We start from the raw sequence: 15087 nt of genomic DNA, 5'->3' as shown, positions 1-15087 counted from the left end.
TTTCTTATGAAGTGAATCCTTAAAATAACAGATGTGAAGCAGGTAAAACTTACAAAGGAGGACTGCTTATTTTGAAATGCCTCTATTAACTTGAGCTATAGGACAGTCTTGTAAGACTAGAAACTAAATGATTGGAAACTTCATTGGCTTGGCTTTTTGGCACTTGAATTTTATGACTGTGCTTTAGTCACTAATGCTTGTCATTGCAGAGTTGGTCAAATCTCCAACAACTTATATCTCAGCTAAACAAGGATAATAACTGATGAGGCAAAGCACGAGGGGAAAACATTATCTTCAATTATAGAAAAAAATTAGATATGTGTATATATAGTGCTAACTGGTAATAAAATATAATACATGCTAGGGAGATTTAGATTATATAAGTAAAAAACAAAATGACTTCATGGTTATAGTTCATATAAACAGAAAGACAAAGACTGAAAATCTGCAGAGATTAAAAAAAGATGAGTGGATTTATGATTCTGGGAGAAAATGACAGATGCTTTTAACCAAGCAGTTGTTTATGAATTTAAAATCCATGGCACTCTGATAGTACAAGGAGCAGCTACTGGTCTCCAATTATAATTAAACTGTATTTGAACTTCAGATCCAAAGAACAAGAATGCCAGCAGAAGCATCAACTATAACACATTGAGACTTAATGGAAAATACAATTTATAAGTACGACTATACTCAAAGGGGAAGCATGTTTAAAAAGTAGAGCAAAATGTAAATTTCAAAGATAGGTTTAGCTGCAACCTCAGCTCTCCCAGACCTGTTTTGGAGACTGTACCAAAAACACTTGATCAAAAGCCTTCTGTATTATGTATAAAAGATGCTTAATCCTAGACTGATTTACTTTTGACTCCCAATAAATGTGCACCTAAGGAATGCAAACAAATTACATATAATTCCAAACTAAAAGTGACCACACAATTAAATATTCTGAAAAAACAATCATTGATAGGGAATTCCTATTCTCGTGTTAGTTGAAAGCAGCAAAATGTGTTTTTAACCCATAACCCAGCACACTGCATATAAAAGTCCTCTAGAAATGACTGTCAGATGAAGACTGTACACATAAATGCAGCCATATTTTAATCTGAGCTCACAAACGTACTGCAAAGATCAATAAAAATGAAAAAAAAGTTGTCATTTAAATGATGCATCTCCATTATTACTGTGAATAAGTGGGCAATCAATTATCTACTAAAGCATTTGTATACTAAAGAGAGAAGTGGTAGGGTTTTCATACTGGGTTTGATGGACACACTTCTTCCCTCCCTGGGACCACACTACTTTGTATCTTTGCAATACAGCTTCTGGTTAGTGGTAGTAACATGTAATCTGCCACTCTTCTCCTAGAGACGTGTCTTGAATGGCACTGCAGAGATGCTAAGCTATTATTTTAGAAATTTCTTTCAGAAGAGTAAAAGCCCAAAAGATGAAAACAGGCTATTCTCTTTTTTTTAAAGTGAGTTAACGTTCATCCTGGAAATTATAGATCAAGCTGAGCAACTTGCTACACGTGGAGTTACTGGAACAAACCATCAAATACTCTATGATTACACAGAAAATTATAAAATGCTGTATGGCAATCAGCAAGGTTTTGTGAACAGTAAACCTTTCCAGAACAATTTAATTTACTTCTTTACTTTTTTTTTTTTTTTTGCGGTACGCGGGCCTCTCACTGTTGTGGCCTCTCCCGTTGCGGAGCACAGGCTCTGGACGCGCAGGCTCAGCGGCCATGGCTCACGGGCCCAGCCACTCCGCGGTATGTGGGATCTTCCCGGACCGGGGCATGAACCCGTGTCCCCTGCATCGGCAGGCGGACTCAACCACTGCGCCACCAGGGAAGCCCTAATTTACTTCTTGAGGCTAAGACACTAGGTAGGCACGGGGGTTGCAACTGAAATATCATCAAAAATCAGACTAAAAAAAAATCAGGCTCATGGACAGTAAGGAAAATAAATCAGTAACTAACGTATTGTGCTCAACTAGACTGTCACATCTGAAGGCTAATTTAAGTAAAAGTAATTTTTCTTGATTGATGAATATGTCTATTTGCTGAATCTGACTTCATGGCATGGTTTAATTAAAGTAACTTTTTTTTTCTTTTTTTTATTGGCTGTGCCGTGTAGCTTGCAGGATCTTCGTTTCCAAACCAGCGATTGACCCCGGGCCCAGGCAGTGAAAGCATCGAGTCGTAACCACTGGACAGTCAGGTAAGTTCCTAAAGTAACTTTTCTTATCTGGTTTGATAGGCACATATCATATGCTATGCCAGGTGCGATGCTAAGCATTTAACATATATTATTTAATTCTCACAACAAACCTTAAAAATAAGAATTATCTCTGTTTATAAATGAGGATTGGAACCTACATCATGTAATTAGTATTACTGGTCTTAATGACTATTCTATTCTGCTTCTCACAATCAGTTACATTAAGGAGATCATGCTGTCCATATTTTCCACATGCTTCCCTCCCTGCTTGGAGCAATTTGTCCTCTATGGCTCAGTCTTCCTTCTTCTGCAGGAAGGACATAGGGGGTTCTGTCTCATGCTCCTGTAATAGTTTTTACTTTCATCCATTCACACGTGTTTCTCCCCATTAGACTAAAAGATTCTAAAGGACATAGTTCACATCTCACTCATTGTTGAATTCCCATAGCCCAGAAGAGTGCCAGACGAATAACAGGTGTTCCATAAATGTTTGTTGAATGACTGAGTGACTGTTGAAGACTTATGGAAATGTAAAGGGTAAACAAAACACAGTAATTACTTTTTTGTTTTCCTCCTCATTTTGTACACGTGTTAGCTATTAATTATGAAGGCTTACTATGGAACTTTCTATGTGTTTGGCAGAAAAGAGACAGGTAAGAGAGAGAGCAGACATTGCTCTATTGTTGGAGAAATAAATCCTCACTGTTCTTTATCATATGGGTTCTGATTACGGTTCTGAGAAGTGCAGGGATACAAGGGGGTGACTGGGACAGCCCTCATCTCTCCATCTGTCTCATGCTGGTGTGACTCTGTGATGGGCCCTCATGTTCCCCAGACACGGCAGATTCTGACCCCAGAAGTGGCTCCCCAGCCAAGACAGCAGGGCAGAAAGACCAGGGAGGTCTGTCAGAGACAGAGAGAGTCCTTAGATCCAACCACAGTGGAAACCTTGACGTTGATGAGATGATTCACTTGAGGACAGAGTGAGCTGCTTTTATTAACAGGGTTACTGGAAAGCCAAGTTCACATCTCAGTTTATGCAAGCACTCTACTTAAGGAATTGAGGGTTTAATTCCAATAATACAGAGGGAAAAAATGAGTAGAAAACCACTGCCCGATTCCCTTCTGCTTGGAAACTAGTAAGACTCCTCTGAAGATCTGCAGGTTTATCCTTTAATCAGGAGGAAAGGGGACCCCTTGAAGATGCCCACGGGGGTGTAAGGGAGTAGAAAGGGAAAGAGATGTGGGAACTGGCACTTGGGAATGCCTTTTCTGTGGGGTTTGGAAGGACACCCCAAGGGAAAAGAGGGACCACACTGTTTGCTGTCTTTTTCCTTTAGGATCTGAGCAAACCACACAACGCTTTAAAGATGTTACAGTTTTGTTTGCTCATTGCTTACAGAGAAGGACAGGTATTTTAAACTATGTGATAAAGGTAATCAGACAGGGCTATTTTTAAAAACATGGTCTTTGCAAAGTGAGGTTGCCATGGGAATTCCTTACAGTTGTTCAAAGCCAGGGTAATTACTTGAGAAAATCTTGCCTAACATGTGCTTTTGTGTTTCCACGTTGCTTAATCAAACAACTCCACCTCCACCCCTCCTGGCTTTTGTTGTCAGGTTTTCCCCTTAACTTGTGATGTCCAGGTTCCTGGGGACTCAGTGTTTTCCTTGGCAAGAGAAAAGTGAGTCCCTCAGGTATAGAGGGTGTCAGAAGTTTCTTCCTGACAGGTAGTCGTTAAGAGAAAACTTTTATTTTATTGCTCCTTTGTTCACATTATTAGAATCACCAAAAGCCAGCCTCTCTTTTTCTTTTGATTTCTTACTACTCTTTGGGGAAAACAGCCTCTGTTTGCAGGGGGCCAGGAGAGTTTCTTCACGCAGAGTGAAGGACCTTGCTGTCCACTTGATAATGACTCGTATTTCCAAAGGCAACTGGGATGTAATAGAAATTTGCAAGTGCTTCCCGAAAAATACTTTATCAGGGGAGCTAACGGTGGTGTGGTCTCTGTTCAGGATTTTTCTCGTGTGTTTGTGTATTTTTGCTTTTAAGTGGCTTTGGGGTTTCTTAAGAAAAATGAAAAAGGCTTGCCATATTTAAAAATACAGATACCAGACTGCTTTCTCCTCGATTCCTACTTCCCTTAAATCCTTACCACTGAAATTCATTGAGTGGAATTCTCTGTTTTGGGTTTCCCTGGCCCAAAGCCCTCAAGGATGACAGATCATTAGTATTTATAAAGAACGCCAGGAGCTCAAGCTGGAAACGGGATGGTGAAAGGAACTGTTAAGTCTACTTTCCTAGCAGCCTGAGAAAAGTCAAAGCTTTAAGAATGGGTGGCAGCATGGTAAGTCTTTTTTGCTGCTGCCCCAACAGGGTAGCTTCTGCTGAGATGAAGAGAAACTATGTTCCCTATGTGCCCCTTTCCAGATGCTGAAGGCTGTAAAAAGATAAACAATATTGTTCTAACTGTGGTTTATCTACATATGGCCAATGAGCCTGACAGGGGATGAAGGGCAACTTAACCATGGCCGATCACCGTCCTTGTATAAGACCATGTATTGTGTGTTTGAATCAACTGACTTTATAGATGGGGGACGGCCCACAGTCTCCAAGAAGTTCTAGTCTCTTTAGAGCTGAGGGACTTGGATCCCGCCCCCAGGATCAATGTCTTTGCTAGTTCATTATATTTTAGGGGATTATGAGAGAGACAAGTGTAAGATTACAGAATAAAGCTATAATTGTTATATTACTTTCAGTTAGTTAAAAATAACTGTTAAATGAGAATATAAAAAGAAGCCACAAACACAGAAGGATGAAAAGTCCCCTTAGACACACCCCCCATCCCACTCACCTGCTAAGAACCTTTTTATTTATTTTTTCTCACCAATTTCAAAATATTCTGTTCAGGAAATGTAAGAGACATCATCTTTTCCCTTGTAGAGAGAAAATTAAATTTCACAGACTAAGATTTTAATTTTGTATTTCCAGTGGGATATCGTTACTCGGGATTTAAAAAAGCAAGTTGTGGATTTGCCATGTTGGGCATCCATGATATCGACTCTTGGCACTCTTCCTGGAGAGGGCTGGGTGCAACCTGAGCCCAGACTGGGGCTTCACTGCACACCCTCTGGCTTAAAGTTCTGCCTTTGAAATAAATTTAGAAAATAAGCCATCTGTGTTCTCATGTGTAAAATGCAATTTCAGAATGACTGTCTGAAACCAGGCCATTATCCTCCCACTTGCTTATCCACTAACATAGAAACTTTTTGCTTCTATGCCTTGTGCACAGTATTGTACAAACACAACTATGGGGAAGGGACATGACAAGTCTAGTGACAATCCTTTTAGAAGAGTACAGTCTTCTGAACGTCTTTAAGGAGAGGTAACAGTATTGCGTGCGTGTGCCCCTCTCCACACACATTTCATGATTGTTTCACTCAAACTTTAAAAGCAAAGGATGATCTCAGTTGAAATCAAATTAGTGGCCTGAAAGATTAAGCAGAACAAATATTTCAAAACACAGAAGAAAAAGAGAGATAACAATCATAAGAGAAAAGTAGGGGGAAAAAAGAAGCAGATGGAAAAGTAATAATTGAACAAATAATAAATGAAAATTTCTTATATTCTTAGTTGGCAAACTGAAAAGACTCCCCAGTTTGGGCAGTTCTGATGATAAAAGACATACAAAGTATATCCTGGTAAAGTTTTTGCACTCCAAGGAGATGTAGAAAGTCTTACAAGCTTCCCAAGAGAAACCAGAAAACCAACCAACTACCAAAGAAAAACCGAATTACTTTCACATGGAAAAAAAAAATGACATTGGCATCAGACTTGTCATCTACAATCTTGGAATCTCTAAAACAGAGGAATAACATCTGTAGATAACAGAAAGAAAAGAAATAAATGAAAATTCTTGAGTGAGAAGAGACACACTATAAAGGAAATCATTATCATCATAATTGAGAAGAAAATCACTCAACTACAGCAGAGAAACAAGGAATCAGGGAGTGATAAAGGGCAGAAGTTCATTTCATTTGGGGAGGAGATGGGAGAAAAGGAGGAGGAGAGGAATAAGTAAAGGTCCTTTGCAAGGGTAATTTTTGGAGAATGGGGAGAAACAGAATCTTGGAGCATGAAGGAGCTGCTATTTTATTTTCACATGATAATAGAGAAATATGTATTTGATGATAAGCCATAGAAAAAAGGTGGCAACAATTTAAAGGATTAAAATAGAAACTAGGACTTTCAAAGAGAAATACTCGCAAGTGAATTAGATGCTTTTGCAAACAAACTCTAATGTGTAATCTCTTTCACAAACTCTGCTATTGATCTTTCATTTTCTAACTGTAGAATCTGGGGGAAAAAAATTCCCTATCTACTTTTCAAATGATAAAGACATAGGTAAATCAGAACATGAATAAGATAATGTGCCTAGAGATAATTTCTGCCACAGGCCTTAGTAAACTCAACAAATGACAGTTATTTGGACTAATTTTAGAGAAACTTGGCTCTGGTTAGTCTCCCTTGCATAATAACTGGAATAAGTAAGGTCTCCTGCAGAAAGTAATGTACAGGCCACCATTAAACCTGGGCTGAACTTGAGAGCTCAGAGCCCTTCCTTCTGTACTTGAGAAAATGCAGGTTTGGGGAGGCTTTTGATCTATTGGAAGTCACCCGGCTGCCACATGGCAGGGCTCAAAAGCTAACCTGTAGAAATGCAAATTTTAAATTAACAAATTTATAAATGTTAGGTTTAGTAATTTCTCCAACCACTAAAATTATTTTTTTCATTATTCTCCTGAGACATTAGATTTCAGGACCCCACCCAGTTACATGGTTCTTTTCTCTAACACACAGGCTGAAGAAAAATCTGGTTATTTGAGACAGTGATTCTTACTTTTTGGTCAATGTACTTGTCCTCAATCGCAGACCGTTTGGAGTGATCACAGGATGAGGAAGAGGTAGATGGAAGGCTTCGTAAGAGGCAGCAGGTGTCCTGTTGCTGGCGATCAATAAACTGCTTCATGAAACTTTCCCTTTGCAAAAGAAGTACACATTATGTCAAGCATTATTAATGGAATGGAGCAAGGGATGGCATTTTGCAATGATGGATTTGCCCGAGCTAAGATAAAGCAGTGGCAAAAGTTCACAGAAAATAGGACATGTCACACCAAGAGGTGTTTAGATTTAACTACACATATAATTTGCAAAATGGTGAATTCAGAGAAAAATTCCTGAATCTTCAGTTATTCCTGTTTTAAAAAACTCACGTCCCTGAAATTACTTTTAAGCAACAATATTCAGTAATTAATGGTATCTTTTAACTCCTATTGTGGTAATAAGATACTTTTTTTCCCCTCTAAGACTTGGAGGAATTAGTTCATCTCTCTGAACTTTCATTTATCGTAAGAATCTTTTTAGAGATAATTTTACATTTAAAGACTCAAAATAACTCAGAAGAAACTTACTTCATCTGATCTTTAAGGCATGGGGAGAATTCAGATAACATCTTTTCAATAATCACTAATCTTGAATCTAATTTACGGCTCTTTTATATATGTCATATTTTTCACATTAAAAAAATTTTTTTAATCAGAATTGCAAATATATTTTGATTTGAATTTTAAATATTATGGCACCACATCCAGTCTCATGCTTTTATAACCTCCCCATAGAATTGTTTTAAAACTAGTTACATAAAAAATGTCATTTTTGATATTATTCTGGTTCTACTTGTAATTTTTGAGCTATAACTGGAAGAATTTCCTTTAATTATTAAAAATAAGCGTTTTGAAGCATCTTCAGTGCAATTGTTTAACTTGAGGGCAAAGTGGTAGAAAATCATATTAGTATGAGTGCAAAACGCCGTGGTTCTTCTTCTAAAAAATGGAAGACAAATTATATCGCACCCAGACATGGCATTCTAAACAAACGCTGTCACAGCAGTCTGGACCCCTGGCCAGTGGCAGTTTCTCCATTTCCTTTTATCCTTACATGGTTGAGGGTCAGAGGCCAATGTCTACGTGCATCTTTGTAAGCTGGACCACCTGTGCCAGTTACCTGTGAAGTCAAACCCCCGAGGGGCCATCTCAGGGCGAAGCAGCGGTCAGCAGCCGTCTTGCCCAGGCTAACACACTTGACTCTGCTCTGGATGTATTGCTTAAAGGGGTCAACGGTTTTAAAACAGAGGAAGACAGAGTAGCAGTATGGATAATAACTTAAAAATAGAAAGACACCACACCCACATGAGTTTGAAAGGGCTGAATCAGATTGAAGATGAATGTTTTACAGTGTATTTGAGATATACAATTAAAGAAATACTTTAATACCTGATTTTAGGAACTGTAAAATCTGAAGGAAGCTTTGAGATTTTCACCATTTGCGGTCTGTTTGGAAATTTTTCAAAGATTCGAAGTCGCAAAGGGAGCTTTTCTTTGGTGTCTGCGTTTGCTTCACTTTGCTTTAACTAAAGAAAAGAATAGAAAGAAGGGGGGAATCTTTAGTAATGTAAGTCACAGTCTATCAGAATTTTTGAATCAAAGGAACAATGAGTTATTACATGAAGGAACGGTAGATGGCAGTAAAGCCCTACCAAGTATATCTTGGTCTCCTGCCTTACTCTGAGTGTTCAAAGTCTGAGCACAGGGAAAACAAAAAGAAAACTAAACAAAAAACTAAACCAGAAAAAAACAATTAGAAGAAAAATGTATGTTATTTTATTCCCAAACATAATCCCCTTTCCATACGAAACATAATTTTTTTTATCATTGACTGACTTATTATCACTAACATATTTAAACACCAAAGTGTTTTATAAATATGTGTGTTAGAATTAGAAATCAAAAGAATGAAAAAAGAAATGAAAATCCTAAGTGGTGATATTTGAAAGGGGGAAAATGTCAAAGAAATTGATCATTTAGCCTAGCAGATTCATGAAAGAATAGCTCAAAGAGAAACAACACATTTGGTACATAAAGAAAAAGTTCTCTATGTAGTTGTAAAGATGCTTGGGAATTATTCAATTACGTGCCATGAAATATCTGGGAATTGACAAGCAAATGGTTTTATTATTTATTTGTTTATTTATTTCTATAAGTTTGTTTTTATATTTTTACAGTTTAGGTTTCACAGAAGCTGAGGCTTTACATCACAAATGCTGAGCTAAGAGGTCAAAGATTACTTTAGTTCAGTCAGTCTTTCTTTGTGGGGTTATGGAAGCACGTTTCAAAAGGTACCAGCTTCTTACCCCCTATGGGGTATATGCTTTTTTTTTTTTTTTGAAAAATGTTGGATATATATTTCTTGATTTATAAAAAGTGTTCACAAACTAATTTTGGAAAAGACAAATTCACAAAATTATACAACTGCTTCAAAATTAATGAAAAGATGCTCAAACACAAATACTTATAGGTACTATAAACACACAAATAAAATTATTACTTTTGCATATCAGACTATCAAAAGTTAAAAAATGTGAGGTTATGGGGAAATGGGAATTTTTGTTGATATAAAATGGTACAACTTTTTCAGAAGGCAATGTGATAATATGTTTTAAAATGTTAAAGATATGTCTACTTTGATCCAGCAATATCATTTTTGAGACTTTATCTTAAGGAAATATTTGAACAAACGGGCAAAGACATAAATACATGGCAGGGACTTCACTGGCAGTCCAGTGGTTAAGACTTTGCCTTCCAAAGCAGGCGGTATGGGTTCAATCCTTGGTCAGGGAGCTAAGATCCCACATGTCTCGTGGCCAAAAAACCAAAACATAAAACAAAAGCAATATTGTAACAAATTCAATAAAGACTTTAAAAATGGTCCACATAAAAAAAATCTTAAAAAAAAAAAAGTACATGGCAGTTCAATGCTACTCTGTCAGTAATATTAAAAAAATTAGAAATAAACTAATAAACTAAACACTTATCCCCAGTAAGGACTGGCAAAATAAATTATGGTACATTCATGCAAAAAGACTCTATGAAGCTCTTATAATGGATGACATAGATCTATAAATCTTAAATCTTATAAATCTTATAATCTGTGTGTGTGTATATGTGTCCTTAAAAAGTAGATAATATAAAAGAGTACATATTATGAGACCTCATCATTTATATATAACAAATCTGGAAGGATATATTCCAACTGGTAATAGTGGTTATTTCTAGGGGTAAAGAAGCAGAATTATGAAATTAGTTTTCTCTGGTTTGCTCAAATTACTTAAAATTAACATATATTAGCATATATTATGAGAAAACATATTAAAGATATTTCCATAGCATTAGTTCCATGATTACCTCGTTAGTTATCAGAAAGCTGCAATTTATAGAGATGATATATATCTTTAAAGACTTACTTGAGGCATAAAGTACATTAGCTTATTTTATTAAAATAATATTTTAAAATATTAAAATAACCAATGTTATTTTAATTAAAAACAAAACTTTAAATATTTGTTATTCTTGGGACTGGTCAACGCATTTCTATTACAGTATGACAAAATATCCCCTAAATATCATGACAAGGGGGTAGATGCTTTTACTTTATTTTGTTAAATTAATTTTTATTGGAGTATAGCTGTTTTACAACACTGTGTTAGTTTCTGCTGTACAGCAAAGTGAATCAGTTACACGTAAACATATATCTCCTCTTTTTCGGATTTCCTTCCCATTTAGATCACCATAGAGCATTGAGTAGAGTTCCCTGTGCTATACAGTCTGTTCTCATTAGTTATCTATTTTACACATTGTAGTGTATACATGTCAACCCCAATCTCCCAATTCATCCCCCCTCTTCCCTCCCACCCGGTATCCATACATTTGTTCTCTACATCTGTGTCTCTATTTCTTATGCTTTTACTTTATAATGACAATCTGTCCTGGATTTGTGGAAAGGTGAGCATGAGAGGCCAAGGAAGCTTTTATAATGAGAAGAGAGGTGGCAGCTCTTCCCTCCTACCATGTGGGGATATTCAAAATGGCCAGAGAGAACACGAGCATTCTGGGGGAACATCCCAAGTTCAATACAATATATGGCTCAGTTGTCCAACTGGTTGTGAGCCCACAGTGAGATTCTACATCCTGATTCCTAGTTCAGGAAACTTGCCTTTTTTTCTTACTCCACTACAGAAACTGTTCTTCCATTTTGGTTTTATATAATATGAACATTTACCTTAGCCATTTGTATATCTTATATAGCTTTGTGAGTTATCTTTGACTTTCTGTCTTTGGTGGTATCTCATTTAGGGAAGGGGCCACCATTGTTCACCACCTTCCTCCCCTCTCCCCCTGACAGGAACACTGACCACGGTGCATTCTTAATAATTTGATGGTTACGATGACAACAGTGCTAAAGAATTAGCTCCCAAAGGCACAGAACAAAAACTGTGAGCATTTCCAGGAGATGCAGGCAATTAGAAAAATGGCTCCACATATAAAGAGATTCATGAGGAAGATACTTCTTTTCCAAAAGTTTATTGCCACAACTAGTAGAAAAATATTTGTAGTGGTAAGGAGAGCACACAGGGGGAAAAAAAAGCAGTTAATATGCTGTCAGACCAAAGAGAAAGGCAATTATAAAGGGCCAAAGACAGGCTGAGAAGACAGAGCATAAACGAAGTATTTAATTCATGTGTCTGCTGACTCATTTATTGATACACCGATGCAGTCACTTATAAATCAAATCCCACAGGCCAGGACTTAGCAGGTTCTGTGCTAGGTTCTGGGGATATAAAAATAACTGAGGCACAGTATTTGCCCTCACGGAACCCACATTATAATGGATAGTTATATAAACAGATAATGACAATAAAATGTAATAGCTATTCTAGCTGAGATATAAACAAAGTGATGTGAACACAAGGTGAGTAGCAAAGAGAGAAATTAGAAAAAAAAAGAAGGAGGTGCCGCTTCTCCTTCCAGAGACTTCTTGGGCAGTGAAATTGCTACACATGATTATATGAGTCAACACTGGGGCTGTAGGCCTGCCGGGACTGGTATGTATATTTTGAGAATTAAATGTCTTCAAAGAGACACAAGGGCAGATGGTATATTGATCAGGACAATGCCATCAAAACAAAAACACGGAGCTCTTTCCTAAAAACTGCTCAGGTGGCCCATTCTCTGGATCCCCACCGTGCTTCCCTGGTCAGAGACATCCCCTGGCTCATGCCCTCCCTCCCACCGTCTCGTCATCTGGTTTGGCTCCTTCAAATCTATCCTGCATCTGGGTCAGAGTAATCTTCTCACTTTTTGGCTTAAACCCTTCAGTGGGGGTCCACTGCTCCTGAACAAAACCATCAACCTTTAGGTTTTAACACCCAATTCTGTGTTACCTGTTCCTACCTGTCCCTACCTGTCCAGCCTCACCTGGCCCTGTGCCCACACCATGTTCCAGTCATGCCCGCCTCTTTCAGCTCTTCGCAAGTGTCCAGGCCTCTGCCCCAGAGCCTTCGTTGCCCTGGTCCCTCTGCTGGGAGCTCCTCTCCTCCCCTTTCTCTCTTGTTCTTCATGAACTTCCACTTGCTTTTCTGATTTCAGTTCCACCAGAAATCCCTCTGAGAAGCTTCCTCTCATCAACAAGGTCTTCCTCTCACAAGCTCACAGCATATTGGGTTGGACCAAATGAAGTCGCCATGTTCGTGTAGGTCAAAGCAGTCAAAATGGGCAATTTCTTATGGTTCAACCTAACACTCACTGTACTAGGTTCCTAGGACTGTTAACAAATCATTATAAGATCAGTAGCTTAAAACACAAAAATGGATTCTCTTGGTGTTCTAGAGGCCAGAAGTGCTAAATCAGGGTACCAGCAACGCCACGTTCTCTCTGAAAGCGCTAGGGAAAAAATCCTTCCTTCACTCTTCCCAGCTTCTCAGCAGTCTTTGTTGTTCCTTGGTCTCTGTCATTGCTTAGCCCTCTTCCCTGTGTGTTTCTCTATCTGAATCTCCCTCTCCTTTCTCTTACAAAGACACCAATCATTGAAATTAGGGCTTGCCCTAAAGCAATATGATCTTAACTGATGACATCTGCAAAAATCTAATTTCCAAATAAGGTCCCATTCTGAGGTTTCTGGTAGACATCGATTTTGGGGGGACACTATGAAACCCACTACATGGAGCATTATTTGAACTTATATTGTATGACTTGAAACTCTATATCTCTTCTTCCTGAGACTGTAAACTCTTGGAGCACAGGGATCGTGTGGGAATTTTTCACTATTCCATATCCGGGGCCTGTCAGAATATTTGACACAAAGTAAGTTAAACAAATATTTGTGGAATAAGTAATTAGATCAGATGGCAGAACTAAACTCTCCAGCAGATAACTGGGAAATAAAAGAAAGGATTTTAGGTATATTCTAATGGATGGAGAGACAAGCAGAAAATATCTTTCCCAGTTGAATAAATTTGTTGGTGTGAAATATCGGTGTCCCTAGATTCACAGAATAGAATAAAATTATACTCTGTGACATTTAACCTGAACGTATGTCTGCCACTGATGAACAGATGAATGTTTAGAATAAGTTTACACGTAATATTTTGTAACATTTAATCAACTATCCTAGAACATAATGTTTAACAGGTGTAGGTTACCAGTATTAAAAAATAATCCCCATGCCTATATGTTTTTAAAATGGAACTCATCTCATTCTAACTTGTATTAGAGTTATACTCCCCAAAGCTTGTAAGCTCCTTAAGGGCAAGATTCCACTTCTAATTTACTTTTATCGCACCTTTTAGAGAGTAGAAATATAATAACTGTGACTAAATGTATCTGAACTAAGCATGAGTTGATCATTGCACCTTAAAACTGCAAAGAGCAGGTGAGAAGCTCTTTCGATGGCTCAGAAGGTTCTTCAGGATCCTGCAAGCCATCCTCTTGACTATCAGGCATTGCTGCCCCGTAAATGTGCCAAATGGGGTAATTAAAATAGAGAAAGGTGAGTGGCTGCTGGAATGGCAGATATGTCCACTTTCACTGCTGAGGCACTGACACGCATCTTCTACCCGAGGGAAGGGGCCTCCTTCCGAACACCAGTGCTCTTCCGGTTGTTCCCAGATAAGCAGCATCAATGAGGGATGAACATACACACACTCATCAGCTGGGCAAATCCTCTCCTGGGTGTATACCTCCTGGACATGTGTGCACGCCCAGCACAACTACACCCTCCCAAGCCCACAGCAGTGCCACCTGCAAGAGTCCCAAACTTAAACTCTTCAAGTGCCCATCAGCCCCTGACTGGAAGAGCAAATTGTGGTCCACTGAAACATCTGAGTCAACGAACAACATCCAAGCACAAAACTTGGGTGAATTTCCCAATAGAACAGTGAGTAAAGGAAGCCAGACAAAACAAGAGTACGGACTGAATGATTCCATATATCATTTATATATATTCCATTTATATATACAGGCAGCACTAGTCTATCTGCTTGGTCCCAGGAGAGCGTTTACCCTGGGGTGAGGGGAAGCATGATGACTGGACAGGTGTACGGGGAGGGGCTTCTAAGGCACAGTCAATATTTCTTGAGCTGGGCACTGGGGGGGGGGGTTCAGTTTGTAAAAATTCAGCAAAATGCCTCTTTCTATAAGTATATTATAGTTTAGTAAAAAGTTTTCTTCTTTTTTTAAGGGCAGATGATGCATTTGAGCACAATCATTTAATTCTTACTTCACTGCTATTAACCTCCATAACCTTCACCATTGCTTCTTCCCCAGCCCATGATCATGACTGAGCTACAAAAAGAGAAGAAAAGAAGAAAGCGCAAGATGGGATTAGAGAGTGTGTGTGTGTCGAGGGGCTGAGCGGTGGAAGGGGATCAGGAAGCCAGGATAAACGGAAGTACTTCATGGTATTTTGAAGC

General features: G+C 38.3%; 1 protein-coding gene across 1 annotated transcript in view; it reads right to left on the bottom strand.

Moving 5' to 3' along the window:
- NALCN (sodium leak channel, non-selective) overlaps nt 1-15087 on the bottom strand; it is a 273387-nt gene that overhangs the window by 71572 nt on the left and 186728 nt on the right. Inside the window, exons 15-16 of the mRNA XM_024740178.1 lie at nt 8558-8694; nt 7126-7264 (exon numbers count right to left, since the gene is read on the bottom strand). Of these exons, the coding sequence (XP_024595946.1) occupies nt 7126-7264; nt 8558-8694 (276 nt within the window). The remainder of the gene's footprint in view (nt 1-7125; nt 7265-8557; nt 8695-15087) is intronic.

This window comes from Neophocaena asiaeorientalis, unplaced genomic scaffold (assembly GCF_003031525.2).
Source record: "Neophocaena asiaeorientalis asiaeorientalis breed wild unplaced genomic scaffold, Neophocaena_asiaeorientalis_V1.1 scaffold9, whole genome shotgun sequence".
In the NCBI taxonomy this organism is placed as follows: domain Eukaryota; kingdom Metazoa; phylum Chordata; class Mammalia; order Artiodactyla; family Phocoenidae; genus Neophocaena; species Neophocaena asiaeorientalis.
This window is presented reverse-complemented; position numbering and strand designations above follow the sequence as displayed.